Source organism: Pteropus vampyrus, unplaced genomic scaffold (genome assembly GCF_000151845.1).
Source record: "Pteropus vampyrus isolate Shadow unplaced genomic scaffold, Pvam_2.0 Scaffold88, whole genome shotgun sequence".
Classification (NCBI taxonomy): domain Eukaryota; kingdom Metazoa; phylum Chordata; class Mammalia; order Chiroptera; family Pteropodidae; genus Pteropus; species Pteropus vampyrus.
Genome location: NW_011888869.1, coordinates 3309368 through 3330165, shown reverse-complemented (window position 1 = coordinate 3330165; position 20798 = coordinate 3309368). Strand labels below are relative to the sequence as shown.

The 20798-nt window shown below is 35.1% G+C and overlaps 1 protein-coding gene across 24 annotated transcripts in view; it reads left to right on the top strand.

Moving 5' to 3' along the window:
- MARCH1 (membrane associated ring-CH-type finger 1) overlaps window positions 1-20798 on the top strand; it is a 612422-nt gene that overhangs the window by 519296 nt on the left and 72328 nt on the right. For all 24 annotated transcript variants that reach the window (XM_023532694.1, XM_023532697.1, XM_023532687.1 and 21 more), the window contains one exon: window positions 20479-20558. In XM_023532694.1, the coding sequence (XP_023388462.1) occupies window positions 20479-20558 (80 nt within the window). The remainder of the gene's footprint in view (window positions 1-20478; window positions 20559-20798) is intronic.

The following is a 20798-nucleotide window of genomic DNA, read 5'->3' as shown; positions in this document are numbered from 1 at the left end:
TATGAAAGCCTAAGGATTTTTAGATCTTATTAATTGGTATATCCTTGATAGTTTTTCTTAATTATAAGATAATAGATGTCAGCATAAGTTTTGATGACATTGTGATTTATAATAAATATACATTTGGTCTTTATCACCAATTCTGGAATAAAACCCTTAGAATTCCTGAGTGATAAGATCTGTGAAGTTATCTTGATATTCATAATAAACCCATTGCAACCATACCTGAGTTTATGTTAATGAGGTGACTTTTGGAAAGCACCTAAGGATGGGAGCTGGTTGCCAGGCAAACCAACTATGAATAGAGGGCTGGAACTTTCGGCCCCTACTCCTGATGTCCAGGGAGGGGAGAGGAGCTCAAGGTTGAATCAGTCACCAGTGCCCAGTGATTTTATCAGCTGTACCTAGGTAATGAAGCCTCCAAAAAACCCCCAAAGGATGGGGTTTTGTAGAGCTTCCAGGCTGATTATCCAGAATGCTTCCATGTGCCACCATGGCAGGCCCCAAACTTCACAAGGACAGAAGCTCCTTTGTTTGAGACATTACCGTATATATCTCTTCATCTGGCTGTTGATTCGTATCCTTTAATATCTTTTGTAATAAATCAGAAATCTAGTGAGTGAATGAGTTTCCTGAGTTGTGAGCTTCTGGAGCAAATTAATCAAACTCCAGGAGGGGGTCTTAGGGATCTCTGATTTATAGTCAGTCTGTCAGAAGTACAGATGACAGGTGGACTTTCAATTGGCATCTGAATTGGGGGCAGCCTCGTGGGACTGAGCCCTCTACCTGTGGAATTTGATGCTGTCTCGGGGTAGATATTATCAGAATTGAGTGGAATTGTAGGACAGCTGGTTGGTGTCAGAGAAACTACACCAGCTGTGCAGGAAACCCACTCCCACTAAACACACAAACAAACACACGCAAGTGTATATTAAAATCAGAAGGTTTTAGAAGTAGAAGAGATCTGAGGACACTGTGTTGGACAAAACAGTGTGCCAGGAGAGAGGGGACCCTGGCTCTGCCATTTACTGCTCGCTTTTGGGTTAATCACTTAGCTTCCACAAGCTTCTACATCCTTGCCTATAAGATCTGTCATTGTCTAAGATGAAAAGAAGACAATTAGAGACTAGCAATGTTACAGACAGGATGAAATCTGAAATCAATCCTAATATTAAAACTTAGAAATACTAGATAAAAATATAACGGATATCCTTATCAATGCTTATGTGTGTGAGCAAGAAAGAAAGAGAAATCTCCAGGAATCAGAAAGAAAGAGGGAACCATAAGCCAGAGAAATAAGGCTGAGAGCGTTCTGCTCTGGGAGCCGGTTCGTGTGATCATCTAGTGGGTGTCAGTAGTGCCCACTCAAGAACAGAACACAAGGCCAGTGGGCCTGCATGGGATGTGCGGTTACACACCTCTCACCCCTACCTTTTTATTTTTAAAAGGAAAGCCTTTAACATGCTGCTGTCTTGGTAAAAGTATGTAAGTGGGAGAAAAAAAGAATCTACCATCCCCACAGAGATAAAAAAGAAAAAGCTTGTCCTTTTTTTTTTTTTTTTTGGCCTGAATTCTATGTGTACAAGAGCAACGACAAAAAATCCTCTGAGAAATGTATTCATAGAGCTGTACTACCTTCTGGTTGGGGGTTCAAATTTGTATTATCTGCATACTCTAGGACCCCCTCCAAAATTTTTTTCCAGACCAAAGGTAACCCCTGGCAAACAAACATAGTGCCCTGAAGGGGCATTCCCCTAATGAAGGATGCACAGTTCCCCCCACCCTGATGAAGGTGTGCTTAATTCCAACTTTAAAAAGACACCAGGTAAAATCTACAATGGGAAAGAGTAATCAGGGTATTGAAAACAAGAAAACAGTGACCAAACTTATTTTCTTATTTCAAGTTAAAGTTCTCAAGATAGATCATTTCATATTGAGAGATGGCATTTGCAGCAAATGGTTATTTTTATATATTTGACTTTTGACTATATACAAGTGCCAAGTAACTCATTACTAATTTTTCTTCACAGGAATAGAAGACATTCCTAGATGTGTTATTGGACTTTAACTCTAAAAATACAAATGTTTATTATTCTTATGGAAGTAAAGCATTTTTGTTTTTAAAAATACAATAAGAATCTAATAAAAAAAGAGTAACCATCAAAAAATAATAAATTAAAAATATAAAAATATAAAGTAAAAGATATAAGAATCTGAAGGAGAAATAGAGAAATCTACATAAAAAAAGTTTAATGTATCTCTCTCAGTATTTGCTAAACAAACAAACAGAAATTTACAATGTAAATGAGATATAAACAATGCAATCAACAGACTTTATCTAACTCATTTCTTAAGGAGAGGATATTAGAGGCACTGGCCAACTTACTGATTCCGCTCAGTCAAGAAGGGCTTCAAATGGCTGCAGCCTCTGAGCCAGTTAACCCCATCTGCAAGCCTCTGTCTCTATATACCCTCGTTTTCTATAGATATTATTGTTATTGTACATGCAAGTCAACACATGAAAAGGGCTGGGAAGCACTGACTTAAAATCTGACCCAACAAAAGAAGTGAGGTATACAGGCGTTCAATATAGTGGCCTCTATACTATTTTGTATACCTAAAATATTTTATAATTTAAAAATGAGAGAATTTAAAGTGTTTTATATCTGCTGACTTCACTTGTTATATTTCAACTCTTTCTTCAGCATATTCTACTCAGACCTTCTACTGTAACACTGCTCTTGTCAAGGTCAACAGTGATTTCCTCATTGTGGAATAATCAGTTCTCAGTGTTTACCTTAACAGACTTCTCAGGACATTTAATACATTGGTTCTCTTTATTCTTCTCAAAGTGCCTTCTCTTTTTCATTCGATTTGCAAGGTCCCCCTCTGCTGGCCTTCCTCCCACCCAACTGATCCTTTTTTCTAATCTCTTTTAGTGGTTCCTCTTTATCTTTCTGAAATCAAATATCAGAGTGCCCCCAAATTGTACCCTTACCTCCTATTTCTATCTGTACTCAACTCCTCGGTTATCACACCCATCCCATAGCTTTAGACTTTTTTAAGAGAGAAAAAAAAAGTTTATTAACATGTATACTTCATATATACATGAGAGATATGCAGAAGGAAAATGAGTAACTCAAACAGTGGCTTACAACTCTAGCTTAAATACCATCTTCAGGTAACTAATGACAAAAATAAAAATGCTGATGAGGAGGCCCATTATGGGGAGGTTTGCTGAGGAGGAGGCCCGTTATGGGGAGGTTACCAAGAAAATTTCAGTAACCAAGAATAAGCTATGTTGCACAGATTTAAATGGAAGCTTTCCCCACTGATAAGGCTTCAAAGCTGTTTCTGGGGATTAACCTTTGTCCTTCTTAGTAAGGAAGGGAAAAGTGAGGGAAGAGGGACACCTTTGTAAATTTATGTCCTGCTATTAGGCACATAGGGGGAAGGTAGAAAGCCTTTCTTGTATCTGCTTCTACTCAATTGCCTTCAGCTCAAAATAATCTTTATGCCAAAGTGGCATAAAGGGGCTGGCATATTCTGCTACCTGTCATTCTCTGCCTTTAAACTTCCCGTAAGAAATTTCACAGTCCTGAAGCTCAGTTAGTAGATGGCTCTATATCTCATTGAACCAGTCTCTTAGTCCTAAAAATAAGTCAGTTCAGTGAAAGGGTTGTTTCTCATTTAGGAGGTGGTGTCTCAAAAGGGCTCCTGTCAAAGTTGGGCTGCTTGTGATGCTAGATGTCAGTTTAGTAGAGGCATTTCTATGGATACTAAAGAAAAACAAAAGTTAGTGATTGGAACAGACTATAAACCAGTGTCTCTGATAAACAGGAAGTGGGTTGTACTTATTTGGCTATTCATTTTGCCTTTAGACTCTTAGAGATATCCTCTCTCTGTGTTTTTGAGGTGAAAACTAGAGTACAACCATTAAGCAGTTGTATGAAGGGCACAACAGAACCAGGCATCAACAAGGAGAGACTCCACAGTGTATCCTAAGAGAACTTTCAATTAGCTCTGTCTGAGGAAAAATGTTGTGTTTGGGTTTTTTGTTTGTTTGCCTGTTTGATTTTACCATCAGGCACTTTAAATCTGACCTCTGGCTAAGAGCGATGAGTTGCTTCTGAGGTTCTTCTGTGGATAGACGCTACAGCCTCAGCTGCTGGGGACGAGCAAGACTTAGCTTCTATGTTGTAGATGCCATTTATGTCCTAAAAATCTATTTAAAATTTTATCAGATCAATCTCTCTGACAGATAGATATAGAAACAAAAAATATATGGATTATCACCAATTATTTTTGCCAATATTCTTTTCTTTTATGCAATGTGTTTTGATTTATAAATCTCTGCCTGTAAATTTCTCTTCCTTGTAGCTTTAGGCATTCCTGTGGGTTTAAAGGAAATTAAGCTTAGAGTAGTTAAATTCCAAAAATACTCCAGGAAAATGTTCTTTTTGTATGATTTAAGTCAATACGAGGGCTCTGGTAGCCTATTTCAGTGCAGAGAATCCATTCATTTTAATGGAATATCCAGTCTAATGGAACATATTGTGCTCAAAGAAAAACTCATTCTCGGGAATGTGCTGAAACAGGTACATAATTTACCAGAAATGAAGTTAAGTTCAGCATATTCTAGAAAAATGAATCACATGAGGCTTGGATCTTGTGCTGTGCATTCAACATAAATAGCACTGTTTGCCTTCTACAACCATGATGATTTTAGAAAAGCCAAAAATATGGTTACATTGGGGAAAAAAGGCTTCAGTGGATATCCTGTGCTTTTTCATGCTCCTCAGCTCCAAAGGTAGGTATCAGAGCATAACAGGAAAGGACAGACATTTTTTTTTAATTGTTATAATTGCATGTTTGCTTTTTTACCTTTATTTTGCTCAAACATCTAAACTATATTCTTTTTACACCCCCTCACATATATTCTGTTTTGAATTTCTATTTAGTTCTAGGGTTGTAATTTTAATATATACTCATTGTTATTTTATGTGTTTTCTCCTTTCCTTCTCCATGAAAATTTTCAGCTCCTTCATTATTTTTATTTTCCCCTACAACATCACATGTTTTCTTTTCTCTCAAACTTTAAAAAAATATAGCTGGCATTGAAGGTAGCCATTTGGGCTTTCCTCCATGAATTTTTACCTTTACTATAGACCAGGGTGCAGGAAACTCTTTCTGTAAAGGACTAGATAGTAAATATTTTCAAATTTGGAGGCCTCATAATATATCACAACTCTGCCATCGCAATGTGAAAGCAGTCATATACATAGTACGTATATGAATGAGTTTGGCTGTGTTCCAATGAAATGTTATTTGCAAAAACAGGCAACAGGATGGATTTAGCCCATGGGCCATATTTTTCTGGCTCCTCCTATAGACTATAGAATGATAAAATAAATAAAATCTTTACTTTTATCTAGAAGACATTTAAAAAAGCCTAACCTGCCTAGTTTTCTGCACCAAACTTTAAAATTTGGATAGGATATATGTCTTAAAGTTGACTCATCAATGTTTATATTAAGACTCACCATAATATAAATAAACTGAACATAGTAGTCCTAATTCTTAGGTAGTATTCTGCACAGTGGGGGATTTATTGTGTCTAAAATTTGTCTCACAAATCGTCTAACAATCAAGCCTAATATCTAGAAAAAAAGATCTATACGAAGCTAAATATTTACTTAGGCTCAATTTCTTATCTTTTGACTCAAAAAAAATTCTTTAAAGGCAATTTGGAAACATTTTTACTAACTAAATGATTGATTAATAAAAAAAGAAAAAGAAAACGAGTTTCTAATGTCAAGAGAAATTCTAAGTTTTATTTTATATTATTATAAAACATTATTAGGTGATTTTCTTTCTTGTAGATCAGAACTTATCAAACGACCTTGAGAATTTGCTTTAGATTTTGTGGAGAACATAAGTTCGAAGGACATTTCTGAGAAAACAATATTTTACCTAAAATGGCTAAAACATGCTGAAGAAAGCATGGTACAGAAGAGCATATAGAAATATTGTCTTTACCTAAATGTTATAAATTTTGTAATTAAAAAACTTTTTTGCAGAAATATGGGTAGTATTACTTATAAGAGGACTATTGAATATGTATCATGAGAAAAATACATTTTAATTTTGAGTGCATAGGAGAAACGTTGTGCAATAATATGGTCAATTTTACTCTTACATTCTTCTCTTCATTACTCCCATCTTCATCTACCTTATTTATTTAAAAAATATATAATGGTCTTCCATATGTTTCCTCTTTGGGCATTTTCTTGATGTTATAATAGTTGCAAAAAATAAACTAAAAGCTAATTTTGAAAAAAAACAAAAAGTTGCTTACCCTCCCACTCACCCTCAAAAGAAAATCTAAAGGCATGTAAATCATTGAAATCATTGCTAATTATTCAAAACTCACCCTAGTGTTTGGGTCACGGTTCTCCAGAGAAAAGAACCAATAGAAAGAGATTTATTATAGAGGCTGAAAAGTCCCACCATCTGCAAGCTGGGACTCAGGAAAGCCGATGGTATAATTCCAGTTTGAATCTGAAGGCCTGAAAACCCAGGGAGCAGATGGTGTAAATTCCAGACCAAGGACAGAAAGAGAACAATGTCCCAGCTCAAGTGGACAGGTACGAAGCAGAAGGAGCAAATTTCTCCTTTCTCCACCTCGTTGTGTTATTCAGGTCCTCAAAAAATTGGATGATGCCTCCATACATGGGAGAAAGCAGCCTACTTTACTGGGCCCAGACATTCAAATTCTAATCTCATCAGGAAATGCCCTCACAGACGCATCCATAAAGAATGTTTAATGTGAACACCCCTTCTCCCAGTCAGATTGACACAGAAAATTAACCTTCACACCTAGGGATTTACAAGAAGAGGAAATGTGACAGTTTTCCCCTTTGATTAACTACTTCAAAATCAATATTGAGGAATACTTCATTCATGTAAATGTAATACTTCTTTCTTGTCCATTATACCCGCATTTTTAGCAATAAACCATCTTTTAAAAAAACAACAAAATATAGAAAAATGGTATTTCAATTAGTGCTTTGCCCACATTAAAGGGATTTTTTTTTCTTATTCTTAATCTAAGACCTTTTAATTTATTGCCTAATAATGATATTAAACAACTCAATTTGTTGTATTCAAAACTTATGATAGCACTCCATAGATAGAAATGTTTTAGGAGGACTATTTTGACAGGCCCACAGAACATAATACCCTAGCTCCCCAGAATAAATTTAGTAGATCTCAAGTTCTGGAGGAGCAGCCCAGAGAAAGCTAAGACTAGTATATTTCATAAGCTTCCATTAACCACTCATCCAATTGCTTTAGAACATATGAAGAATTCTTCTTATAACCATAGCTATGGAAGGAACTCTACAAAGGGATCTAGCAAACTTGTCTCCTTAGTCAAAAGATAAACATGCCATCAAGTCAACCAGAATGTAAGGCAATGATTTATAAATCCAATGAGAATGCTTCGCTTGGAACTAAAATGACTTTTAAGCAAACAGTGACAACTATACTCTTTAGTAGGAAAACAAATTCAGGTGATCGAGTACTCTCTAGAGAATTTCAACACTACTGGCTATTAGAAGGTGAAGGAGATTTCTAACAATTAAGTGTTAATAAAAAATGACAAACTTTTCAGTATCTTTACTGTAAAAAAAAAAAACAAATTAATTTTTTTTTTCTTGGAAGACAATAGAAACCTAAAGCTGACTCTCAAAATTACCCTCCAGAGAAAGGCAAAAATTAGTGAAATCACTAGTGCTGCCACATACTCATTTATGAGAACCTGTGTACCTAAGCTTTGTTAAATTTGTAGGGTCATTGATCCTAATATATAATCAAATTAACTCACTCTCTGTGATCTGATCTAACAGATCAGGATTTGGCCTGGACATTACAACCACTGGGAAATCAGGCCGTGGTAGCATTGTGTGAGTCGGGGTGGAGGAACACAACGTCTTCATAAGTACTATATTGACCATCAATTCAACAGGTTCTGAGCACTTGTACACAGGGCCAATCTAGCCAAAGAAATTAGGAAAGTTTGGATAATATTTATTCCAACATAGATAAATCAGCTTTGTTCATAATTCCACTAATCTCTAGTACCAGTCTGGTGAGAAAGAACCTAACAATAAGAAAAGAAGAGGAGAATAAATAGAAATCAAAGAGAGAGACAAAAGCTAGCCTAGAAGTTGTCTTTGGAATTCCTTGGGGTTCCTAAGTTTATCTAAATGTATGATTCTCAATAAAAGTTACACTTCTCTTGGGGCCCAAGAAGAGAACACCCTGTTGCTACTGTAGGGGAGGTAAAATTTCTTCTCCATCCTTTTTGGGTTTTCAGCTGTTACTGACATCAAACAGATTAACAAGAGAAAAGCGTACACATTTTATTTAATAAAATTATGCATGTACATGAGAGTAATCACAGGAAAATGAAGACACAAAGAAGTAGGTGGATTTGAGGGCTTATATGTTACATTGAACAAAGAGTAGGAATTGTAAAAGGGTAAGTAAAATGCATGGGGAAACTAAAGGAAGATAAGAATTATTTTAGCAAGGTTTGTTTATATAGATTTTTGTCAGCCTGAATTCCTCATCTCTGGTGATAAGAATGTTTATTTCTTCCTGGTATATGGAGACCATCTTTCACATGGGAAAGTCAGTCTCCTGCTTTCAGGAAGAAAAGGGGAGGATGGAGTGTAGCTGCTGTTTTTCAAGTGCTTTTAGCTAAAAATAATCAATACGCCAAAGCAGCATATTTTGGGGTGATATGTCCTTGACTCCTTCACCATATAAATATTCACTTTCCATTGAAGTAAACTTAAAAATATTTACTGCCTCAGTTAAAGAATTAATATTTTCCTTGTAGTTTCTTACTTCTGGTCTAATATAAAATAACTACATAGAGTAGACCCTTGATTCTCAGAAAGAATTCATCTCAAGACCTTCAGTAAACCCCAGATTTATGACTATCAAAAGAGTTCATTTCCTTTAGAAACTTCTTTTTTCTCCCTGCAAACAGCCATCATTTTCTTATGCTATCATTAGTCATAATAACAAAATTACAGGAATTGTAATAACTTTAGTTCTCTTTGTTCTCCCAAACAGTATGATTACTTGATTTCCCTATGCTTTCTCAATCAAAGTTAAACTATCATTTTATTCTTCAAAAGTGACAGATTTGATGAAGTAACAACTCAGATGTTAAGAAATATTTTTCAGATTCTTATAGCAGACACTATTTAGAAATTAACATGTAGAAAATGCAAAAATGACATATTATAACATAAAGCAAATGTATTTGCCAGATGCTAAAAATGACTTTAGGGACAACTCAGAAACTAAACTTATAGGTTGACATGATAATGAGATTTTGTGTTAAAATCATAAAAAACACAAATTATAAATGAAAAAAGTATGAAAACTGAGACTAATATTGTAGTCTTTTTACATTCTCTTGTCTTAATTGCCAATTTGTACCCCTTTGGCACTTGAAATAGAAAAGTAAGCATTCTCTCTGATATAGATAATATGATTTTAATGAACAGAGGGTGGCCTTAACAGATAATTAGCTCAATTATTACATTATTAATCTAAAGATCTACAAATCAACTATTTTAAAACTAAATGTGCTTTTGCTTATATAAAATGTTAATAATTCTATATAAAAATACAACTTACTCAGTTACTTCAGCATGGAGTGGGCAAGCTGTTTCACTTGGTGGATATAATAGAAGGTGATATAGCTCAGGCGGTTAAATATATGGTTGTTCACTGACTTTTTTTTTGTATAAACATGGTAGAAATATGATTAAACATACTTTAAAGATTTTTCCATCCTAAAATTACCCATAGCTATGGCCCATGGTGTTGAAATTTGAGATCTTAGCTGCTTTCTTATCTTTACACTTACGTGAACCTCAAAAGTTTCTTTTGTTAGCTGTTGGCCTTGCCTATGTGTATGTCTTTGACTAATTTCCTTGTAATTAAGTGCCAGCTTTTTATTTAGGCATTTTGATAGGACCCCCAATATCTAGAAGAAGATGCTTATGTTTCCCTGTCCTCATCTGACTCCACACTTAACTAGCCACATGAAATCGCTTCATGGAGCATATTACTGTGACTGCATAACTCTTAACCCATTTCAACTCTTTCTCAACAACCCCGTTGAGAGACACAGTATTTATAAAGTATTATCTGATCTCCTCCAGCTTTTCCTCCAGGTACTCTAAAGTTAATTCTTGAATTAAGCCGGATAACAAAGAGTACTTTAGATCCCATATTTTGTTCTTCTGTAGGATTGCTTTTCATTGATATAACCTAAATAAATCCAGGCTGCCTTGCTCCCAATTTAAGTGATGTGTAAGCACAAAGTGTCATTCAAAAGAAATGCAATTCCAATTCTGAACTGGTGAACTCTTTCATAAAGATTTTCTTGGCTTGGTCAATGGATTAGAAGCAGAGGAAGAGATAAAGCTGGAACCAGGGCAAAGAACACACAATAAGGATTCCTAAAGATCCTTTATCTCTATCCCCTAAATCCTTATTCATTTAAACAGCTGCTCATCTTTGTCTCTCTCATCCACAAAACTTAAAGCTACTCAGCTCCCTATCACTCTGTCTTTACTCTATCTCCTTACTGGATCTTATTTATTTCCTTTTCAGACTTTGTAGAGAAATCTATTACACCTCTCTTTCTCCCTTAAATATCACTATCTGCCAATCCAAATCGCATGAGGAAGACTTGGCAGATAAGCAGTGAAGATTTTAAAAGGAAGGGATAGGCGAAGAAGGTAAAATATTTTATAATGAACACAGCAATAAATTTCAAACATATGTTCATTATTATTTTCTGATGACATAAGATCAAAGTAGAAGTTTTTCTGTCACACTGAATTTTACTTTGAGCTTATGCCATTATAAAGTAATAATGGATGTGAGTTTGAAACTCGTCACTATATTCATTATAAAAATTGTGTTTGAGCATCAATGTTCATCACTATTTCTTTAAATGAACACCCAGAAATGAACGTTCATTTTTGGTGCCAGAACCAGCAATTGCACTTTTTCTAATGGTTCACGTTGTTTTTATCTTATGGAAAGTACATATAATTCTTTGCATGAGGGACTAGAATACTTAGAAGCACATTGAGATTACTGCTCTGGCCCGAGGACCCAAATGTATACATCTCATCTTTCCTGCTCTCATTTCCTCTTTGCCCCATTGCCTTCTTACATTTTTAATTTTTTTTAATTGTGGTTATAATTAACATAAAATGTACTGTCTTAACCAATTTCAAGTGTACAAGTTCAGTAGTGTTAAGTACATTCTCATTTTTGTGCAACCAATCTCCAGGACTCTCTTCATCTTGCAAAACTGAAACTCTCTACCCAATAAACAACAACTTCCGGTTTCCCCCTCTACTGCCCCTGACAACCACCATTCTACTTTCTGTCTCTATGAATTTGACTACTTTAGATATCTCACATAAGTGGAATCACACGATACTTGTCTTTTTGTGTCTAGTTTATTCACTTAGCATAAGATTCTCAAGGTTCATTCATGTTGTGGAATGTGTCAGAGTTTCCTTCCTTTTTAAGGATGAATAATATTCCATTGTGTGCATACACCACATTTTGCTTATTTATTCATCCATCAATGGACACATGGGTTGCTTCCACATCTTGGCTATTTTGAATAATGCTCCTGTGAAAATTTGTATACAAAGTTTTGCTGTGAGTGGACATATGCTTTTATTTCTCTTGGGTAAATACATAGAAGTGGAATGGCTAAGTTGTATGGGTAGGTGCATTTAACTTTATGTGAAACTGCCAAAAGGACTTTCCTTTTTACATTTCCTCCAGTAATATATGAATGTTCCAGTTGCTTTGCATTCTTGCTAGGATTTGATATTGTCAGTATTATTTAACTGTAGTCATTCTAATGGGTGTGTAATGGTACATCATTCTTTCTTTGTAATGCCTTTCTAAGAACAAAAGTGTTTAATTTATATAAAATCTAATTCACCAACGACTAATTTTATAATGTACGCTTTTTGGGTCTCATCTAGAAAATCTTTTCCTACTTTCAAGTCACAAAGATTTTCTCCTATATTTTTTTCTTCTGAATTATATAGTTTTCACTTTTTGTTTTGAATGAATTATTTTATTTTTAATATGTTTTAAAGTAAGGATTGATATTCGTTTTCTCGCATGTGGCTATCCATCTGTTTCAGCACCATTTGTTTGAAAGACATTCCTCATTGAATTGCCTTGGCACCTCTGTTGTAAATCAGTTGATCATATTTATGAATCTATTTCTGGACTCTGTATCCTGTCGCATTGATTAATTTATATGTATTTTATGGCTTTGGCGCTATTATAAATTGATTTTTTTAAGTTTTGTTTTTTTTCAATAGTCTAACCTTTTTTTAAGGACACCTGTCATCATCCTTATCTCCTAATCAGAACCTTCACTGATTACATATCAAGTAATGTAAAACACTGCTTACCTGACATTGGCGTTCTATCATTGTCTTAAATTTTCCTTTACATGGAAAATTACATCACTCGCATACCATGTTTCCAATAAATTTAATTATTCACTACTCCAAATGTATAGTTCACACTTTTATGTAAAATTGCATGTGTATACTTCAGTATTGCATAAGAGGATCAAGGATGGGGTGCAAGAATACACTATATATGAGAAGCAACACGTAGTAAAGGGCCCTGCTACCAAAGAAAGACACAGACTAGCAAATTCTGTGTGGCTTTGGAGGGTAAAACTAGAATTAGTACGGAAAACCATTGAGAAACAGACGTCAGTGTGATACTAGGACAATACGGTTAGATGATATAGTTAGAGCGATGCGAGGGATGTTCTCAAGTGATAGTGAATTCTGCTGCTGGCCAAGCAGGGTGAGTGATCACGAGTGTTATAAATAGAATAGTAGTGTCAGTCGCAAGTTAGACCGGGTCATCTTCATGGCCCTAAGACTCTGTAAGTTTGTTCTCTCAATCGATTTCTTTTGGTTCATTAAAAATCATTTTCACAACCAAAAAGGGTTTGTTAGAAAGGATTTGGCCTATTTCTGTTCCCTAGAGCCAGTTTAATGTTTCATTTAATACTTAATTCTTCAACATGTAATTCAAGAACTACTGCTGAAATTAATGGAGACTTTTAGAAAAATAATCTTCTGCAACAGCATTTCCCATCTGAAGTTTTAGAATCGTTCTTCACAGTGTTTCGTTAATGTATTACTAAATAAGAGAAACCATTTGTAAATGATTATGCATGATTATACTTTGTCACATCCATAAATTACACATCACGTTCTCCTAGTAGAGTGGATCTAAACTGGTCAGGGCAGCAGGAGACAACAGCTTTAGCATCTTTTGAAACAATAATTAATTTTCAAAATGCCAAGGCCAATTGGCAATAGTTAACAATGCCCCCGGAGCACAATCATGGCCTAGATGCCATAGAGACAAGTTGCCTTGTGTTGCCTATAAATGGATTCTCAGAAAACCTAATTTGAAATTACTGCCTTTAATTATATGGCTGATATAAATAACTTTGATAAAATTAGTGCAGCTGGCCTCCTGTTTGTTTTTCCCATTTGAATGCACTGTACAATGTAATCATCTGAAATAAACATCCATTACAAAGAATGCTTCATTTCAAAGAACATATTATTCTACTCATCCAGCCAATTGTTATTTTCCCCTTCCCAACCGCATTTCAATCTTATACCTATTAAAGAGATGAACAAATTACCAAACTCTCATAATGTACCAACTAGCAAATTAAAACAATTCATTGCTACTGAATAGGGCCATACATTTAAAAGATTTTAATTTGTTTTTATTCTCAATTACTATGTTTTCTTTTTAAACAGACCCTGCCGGCTTAAAAATCTTTGAAAGATACACTCTCCTCTACACAATATAGTTATGTCACAGCAGATGTATTTTTAATCTGATGTGCTTTTTAACTCTATAGTCCAAGGAAAGGGCCTCAAGAATTTTTTAAAAATTGGCCTCAAATTTTATTTTTATTCATTTTGTTACAGAGCAGAACTGCCTCTTTTACAGAGGAGGGTGGAACCCTTTCATCTTGGTTCACTGGATGTGATTGTCATCACTATCTCTACTGCAGTCAAGACAGGATTAACTAAGGGCAATTCAACTCAGTCCAACTATACCAAGCTCAGCTCAACCCCACAATTCTTTATTAGGTGCCTGCTACATACGAGACACTGTAAAGATTTCCAAAACGAGTAAGACATGGCCCCTCTTCTCAATCTGGTAGGGAAGCAAAAAAAGATTAACTGTAGAATTTGGCAGTTTGGAAATGGTTAGAAAGGAATATGGGTGACAAAATAAAGAGCGAGGGTGATTCCATAAGAGAAATTAAAAAGGGCTCCTAGAGTCCAGAGGAAAATGGCTGTGCATAAAGTTGGAGAAATTAACTGGGCCTTGAGGAAAATTCCAAGCCTTTTCTCTTGCTGTTTTCTTTACAGAGAAAGGGACGAAATAAGAGTATGGGGCATATTGAATAATAACAAGTAAGCTAGGTTTTGCTGGAACCCAGGAAATAAGAGAAGTGATTGATGTTAATACCAGAAAAGTAGATGGGATGCAGAACACAAAGGCCCTAAAATTCCAAACCAGTCTCTTTGTATTTAATTTATTAGGTAGTCAGGAACCATTGAAGTCTTTCGATAAGGCAAATGAAATTGACTGGAGCAATACCTTAGAAAGATGAATCTCAGAGCTCTGTGGAATACACATCAAAATGGAGGGAAAAAAGGGAGGCAATGAGAACTGTAAGAAGAATAGTTTCCCCTTTCTGGACAATTAACTGCATCAGGTTGAGGGAAGGGCCAGTATCTGGAACTTGATCTTCTGGCAGAGGGACTTAGATTGGGCACCAGACTTGCACATGCAGTCTTTCAAGTTTTCTTCCCATTGGGCACATTCAGTCTTTCAAGTTTTCTTCCCATTTTTCCTTCCATTTTCAGAATGCAGAGTTCTGTACTACGGGTTATTACCAGCCTGATGCTAAAGCATCACCCCTGGCTCTTAGACCTGGTGACTAGCTCTTTGCTACAGTCAAACGGGACTCTTATCTTCTAACCCATTTGGGTTTCACTGGCATTGCCAGACCTCTTGCCTGATTAGTCTTCTCTGTGGCCATCTGTTAAAAAGTCACATAAATTTTAACTCTGGTGACCCTTGTTTATTTCCCCAGCCTAACAATCTCAGTTATCTTTCACACACTCACAAAAGGACAAGAAGACATCTGGATTCCCTCAGCCCACTAGGCTAGAGGAATGGGAGAGCTGCTTCAATCACTTCTACCAAATCATACTCCTCATCTCCCTCCACTACTGGTTATAGAAAACCTGTGACTGGAAGTCCAAGATCTCTTCTAGATTTAAAAAGCGAGATTTGGAAATTTACAAAACACTTTTCTCTATTAAAAAAAATAAAATAAAATAAAATAAATCAAGCTTTTAAGAATATTATCACTGGAATCTCAGAAGAAAAGAGAACTAATATGAAATTTGAAGTAGGATATTGTACACTTTGACCTAAGCCAGGTTCTTAACTCTGGATGCACACTGAGTCACTGGGGCAGCTTGTAAGAATACTGATGATCAGGTTCTGTACCCTGAGTCCTGTTCTTCACATTCTAAAACAAGGCCTGGGGAGAGGTATTAAAACAAAACAAAACTCCCCAGTGATTCTAATTTTTAGCCAGGATTGAGAATCATTGGCTTGAGGCTGTTATGTGTCTTCTCTCTGAATGAGGGGATACCGTTGAGTCCATTTTTGAGGAAAAAACATGATTTGCTGGGAATGAATAAAAAGAATTTTAATGTTTCAAGATTAGTATCTTATTACAACCATTGGACACTCTACAAAGCAGTTATCTGATCAATATTTTCATGATGTTTTTATGTAGATGTCATGTTAACTACATTTAATTGGAGGGAAGTAGAACTCAGAAAGGCTAAATAAGCAACGACTTTATCACTAAATATTGGGGGAAAAAAACCCACCATTCTTGATTCTTGATTTTAATAGTTGTAATTTATGACATCATCATTAGTATGATTAAAAAGTTCTTTTCCCTTTTATTAGAATTAAAAGATTTTAAACATTATGGAAATATATAACCTGAAAAATAAAGGGTTCTCATAATCCTACCTCACAAAGATAATTACTGCTCATGGTTGATGTATACGTCTTCAAATGTGTCCTATTCATATAACATACATCATGAACGACTTATTTACCCAAATGAGCTCATACGATATAACATTTTGAAACTTGACTTTTCCTATAACAATATATCCTACAAACGTATGTGTGAGTTTATGTGTGCATGCATGTGGTGTATCTCATTCCTTGTAATGGCTTGTATTTCATTATAAATAACTAAACATTTGGGTTGTTTCCAATTTCTTGCTATTACAGACAATGCTATAATGAACATTCTTATTATAATGAAAATATCTTTGGGCAATTGTGCAAGTGTTTTAGCAAAACTGATTCCTATGAGTAGAATTTCTGACTTGAATAGCGTAGACATTTCTCTTTTAATAGAGTTTACCAAATTGCCCTCCAACAGATTGTGCCAATTTACAATTATGTACTTCAACAATATATGGCAATGCTTGGTTTCCCCCACCTCAGTACACTGGGTATTATCAATCTTTTTTAAATGTGCTGATCTGATAAGTGAGAGTAAATACCAGTGCTAACTAAATTTGCATTTGTTTGCTTATTGAGATTGAGCACCTTTTTCACATGTGGCTTTTGGCCATGTGTATTTTCTTCTCTGTGAACTACCTGTCAGTGTGTTTTACTCATTTTTCTCAAAGATCAATCAATTTTTCTTCCTTGAATCCTAGAGAAATTAGCTGTTTAGCTATCATATATTATGACGATGACATTATTTATGGCTTTGAATTTTTTCTAGGGTAATGTTGGTATTTTCTAGGGTATGAGTGTATGTTTCTTATAAATTTGAAGTTTTTATTTTTTTTAAACATCATCCTTATCTATCTTTCCCTATGTTAATTTTTTTTCATGTTATCCTAAAAAAAAGATTCCCTTTCACAATATTATAAATATATTTACTTATGTGTTCTTCTCATACTTTTGTGGTTTTGTTTTTCTACAGTTAAGTCTTTCATCCACCCAAACTTTAGTGTAGGCAGTAAGGAAGGGATTGAGCTTTACATTTTCCAAATGACTAGTCATTTTCTAAATGATTTAGCCTTTCCCACTGATTTGAAATGCAACTTTATTATGTATAGAGATAGCTAGCTAGCTAGATGATAGATAGAGATAGATAGATAGATAGATAGATAGATAGATAGATAGATAGATAGATAGATGATAGATAGATAGATAGATAGATAGATAGATAGATAGATAGATAGATTATAGATTTCTATTTTGATCATGTGTCTTTTCCTTTGCCAATCATATACTATTCTAATTTCTGAAGATTAATACTGTTTTGATATCTTTTAAAGGTACTCTAATCCTTGATCCCACTTAGCTTTTATTAATTTTCCTAAATGTTTCCCCATGTTACTTTTTTCAGCTAATCTTTCAAATAATTTTTATCATATTTAAAAATAAAACAATCAGTTGAGATTGTATTACTTAAACTCTCTCATTTCTCAATCTCCACTGTATCCTGGATATATTGAATCCTAATTCTTCTCCCTGCTTACAATCAGGCTTGGACCTTCCAATTCTCAGCTGCCAAAGTGAGCTTTCTAGGACTCAAATTTAATCATTTCCATTTGCTGCTGAATATCTGTCAAACACTCTATTTGTTTGAGGATACAACCGAAACATTTCAATGTGGCAGACAGGACCTCCGTCTACAACTTTATCCTGACTTTGTATCACTTCTGTTTCATTCACCACCTTCCACTAGTCACTACAAAATTGTCGGTGCTTCCCAAACAAGCCGCGTCCTCTTTACTCTGTGCTTTTGCACACCCTTCTCCCTGTCTAGAATGCCCTTCTCCACTTTACTCCACTCCCCCTTTTGAGATCAGGTGTCATCTCCTCTGGGACACTTACTTGAAATCTCTTCTCCATTCTACATTGTGTCCTTCCTTCATCAAAATTCCTATTACTTGATTCTGTCAGGATATACTAGACTATTAAAGTTGCCTGTTCATTTACATCTCTTCTCCACTAAACAAAAAGCCCCCACAGGATGCCATCTATTTCTTTAATCTCAGAACTCACCATTGTATATATTACATAATAGACCCTTTATTCATGTTTGCTGAGAAAACGAATCAAAAGTGGCAATGGCTAGGATTAATTTTATATCAATGAGCTTGTCAAATATATTCCAGTCTTAATTCTAGCCTTTTCCAGCTTCTAGAAGCCACCTGCATTATTTTTGGCTCAGGGACTTCCTCCTTCCTTCTTCAAATACAGAAGCATAGCATCTTCCCTTCTCTCTGACCTCCGCTCTCATTCTTACATCTTTTTATAAAGATTTTTATTTAAATTTCACTAACATAAAATAGTGTGTTAGTTTCAGGTGTACACCATAATTATTCAACATTTATATACCTAAAAAGTGATCACCATATGTCCAACAACCATCTGACACTGTACAATGCCATTACAATATCATTGACTATACTCCCTATGCTGTATACCACATTCCCATGACTTACTTGTTTTATACCTGGAAATCTGAGCCTCTTATTCCCTTTCACCTTTTTTTGATTTTTTTAAGTTAAATTTATTGGGTTGGTATTGCTCAATAAAATTATATAGTTTTCAAGTGTACAGTTCTATAATACATCATCTGTATATTGCATTGTGTGTTCACCACTCCTTCTGTCACCATATATTTGACCCCCTTTACCCTTATCTGCCTCTCCTACCCTTTTCCTCCAGTAACCATTACACTCTTGTCTGTGTCTATGAGTTTTTGCTTGTTTGTCTTGTTTGTTCGTTGCTTTCAGTTTTATATTCCACATATTAGTGAAATCACATGGTTCTCAACTTTTTCTGTCTGACTTATTTTACTTAGCATGATTATCTCAAGATCCATCCATGGTGTCACAAATGGCAGTATTTCATCTTTTCTTATGGCTGAGTAATATTCCATTGTATATATGTACCATATCTTCTTTATCCAATCATCTTTTGAAGGATACTTCTGTTGTTTCCACGTCTGGGCCACCATGAATAATGCTGCGATGAACACTGGGATTCATATATCTTTACAGAAAACTATTTGCAAATTTGGGGGTTAGATACCTAGAAGAGTGATTGCTGCGTCATATGTTAATAAGGAGGAGAAGTATACTGCTAGGTGGGTAAGAGAAAAGATGAAGGAGCAAGAATGCTCCTCCAAACCCCTGCTCTATCTAACACCTACTAATAAGAAACAGCACCAAATTCTGTTTCTTCATCTGAAACATGAAATAACTCTAGTATTTACCACACATTTGTGAGTATTAATGAGTGAACAAATGAAAGTTACTTAGAATAGTGATTGGCACATTATATTCATTCAAAACAGTTATAATTATCTCCCACTTGTGAGATTATTATAAAGCTTAAAGAGATAGTAGATAATGTCACAGCACAATGCCTGGCACACAGTAAATTCTCAGTACATTCCAGCTTTCAATTTATCATCATCTGTATTATATGCAGCAGGTTAAAGAAGTCAAATAGAGTGAAGAAAATGCTCTGTTTCAAAGGTAGGAGCTTAGTGTAGTTCACTCAACTTTGCACCAATAATCTGAATTGTTTCGGGCTCTCTTATTCTTAGGCTCAGCATGGTCATGAGTTAAAAGACATAAAAGGTCAATGTTGCAATGGATAGATTTTATTAATTTCAGTGATGAACTAGTAATAACTGCAGGCTTTTAAATGTTACTATTTTCAATTATATTATTATTTCTTGGAGACTTGATGTGACTTACTGTGAACTCCAGGCAGCATCTAGCAATCTAATGGCTATTTGATTATCTCGGCTTCCCAGATTATTATCATCCTTGTCACATAATAGCCTTTATATCTTTTATATCATAGAATATTAAAGTGTGGATCATTTATTTCCAAGGCAAATTGAGCCATTTCACCCATGTTTATAGTAAATAGAATAGAAACTTGTAGAATCATCTTCCTCTCTCATAAATGAAGCAACAGCAAAGTGGTACAGCATCTCAGCTGTTTCAAGTTCCTCAAATAAGTTTTACTTTTGCAAAACGAACCTCTAACTTCCTACATTCTGTGAGCCGTGTTACAAGCAACATGACCGGCAGCCACGTTTGTTGTAATTTTTTAAATATGTGGAAGAAAAGCAAGATTTCGACCATGTATTACCTTAACCAAGATGCCAAATTATCTAACTTGTTTCTCCAGGCAAGCAGTCCAACAACAGGGACAGCTCCCAGGAGCCAGTCAAGGTTGTCTGTCTGTCCATCCACTCAGGACATCTGCAGGTAAGTGCTGAGCAAATGATCCAATTTAATATTTTTTGGACCTGTGTTTTGTATTCCAGTTTTGCCTTCTGAGACTGTTTGGCTCTTGCTTCTGCCTTACATTGTCCATGGATAATTTATACAGGCTTAATTTTTTTTTTTCCTTTAGTACATTTTCTTCATTTGATCTTTATTTACCAGCTTCTGGTCCATGCTATCATTTTCATCATTCTCTCTCTTTCTCTCTCTCTCTCTCTCTCT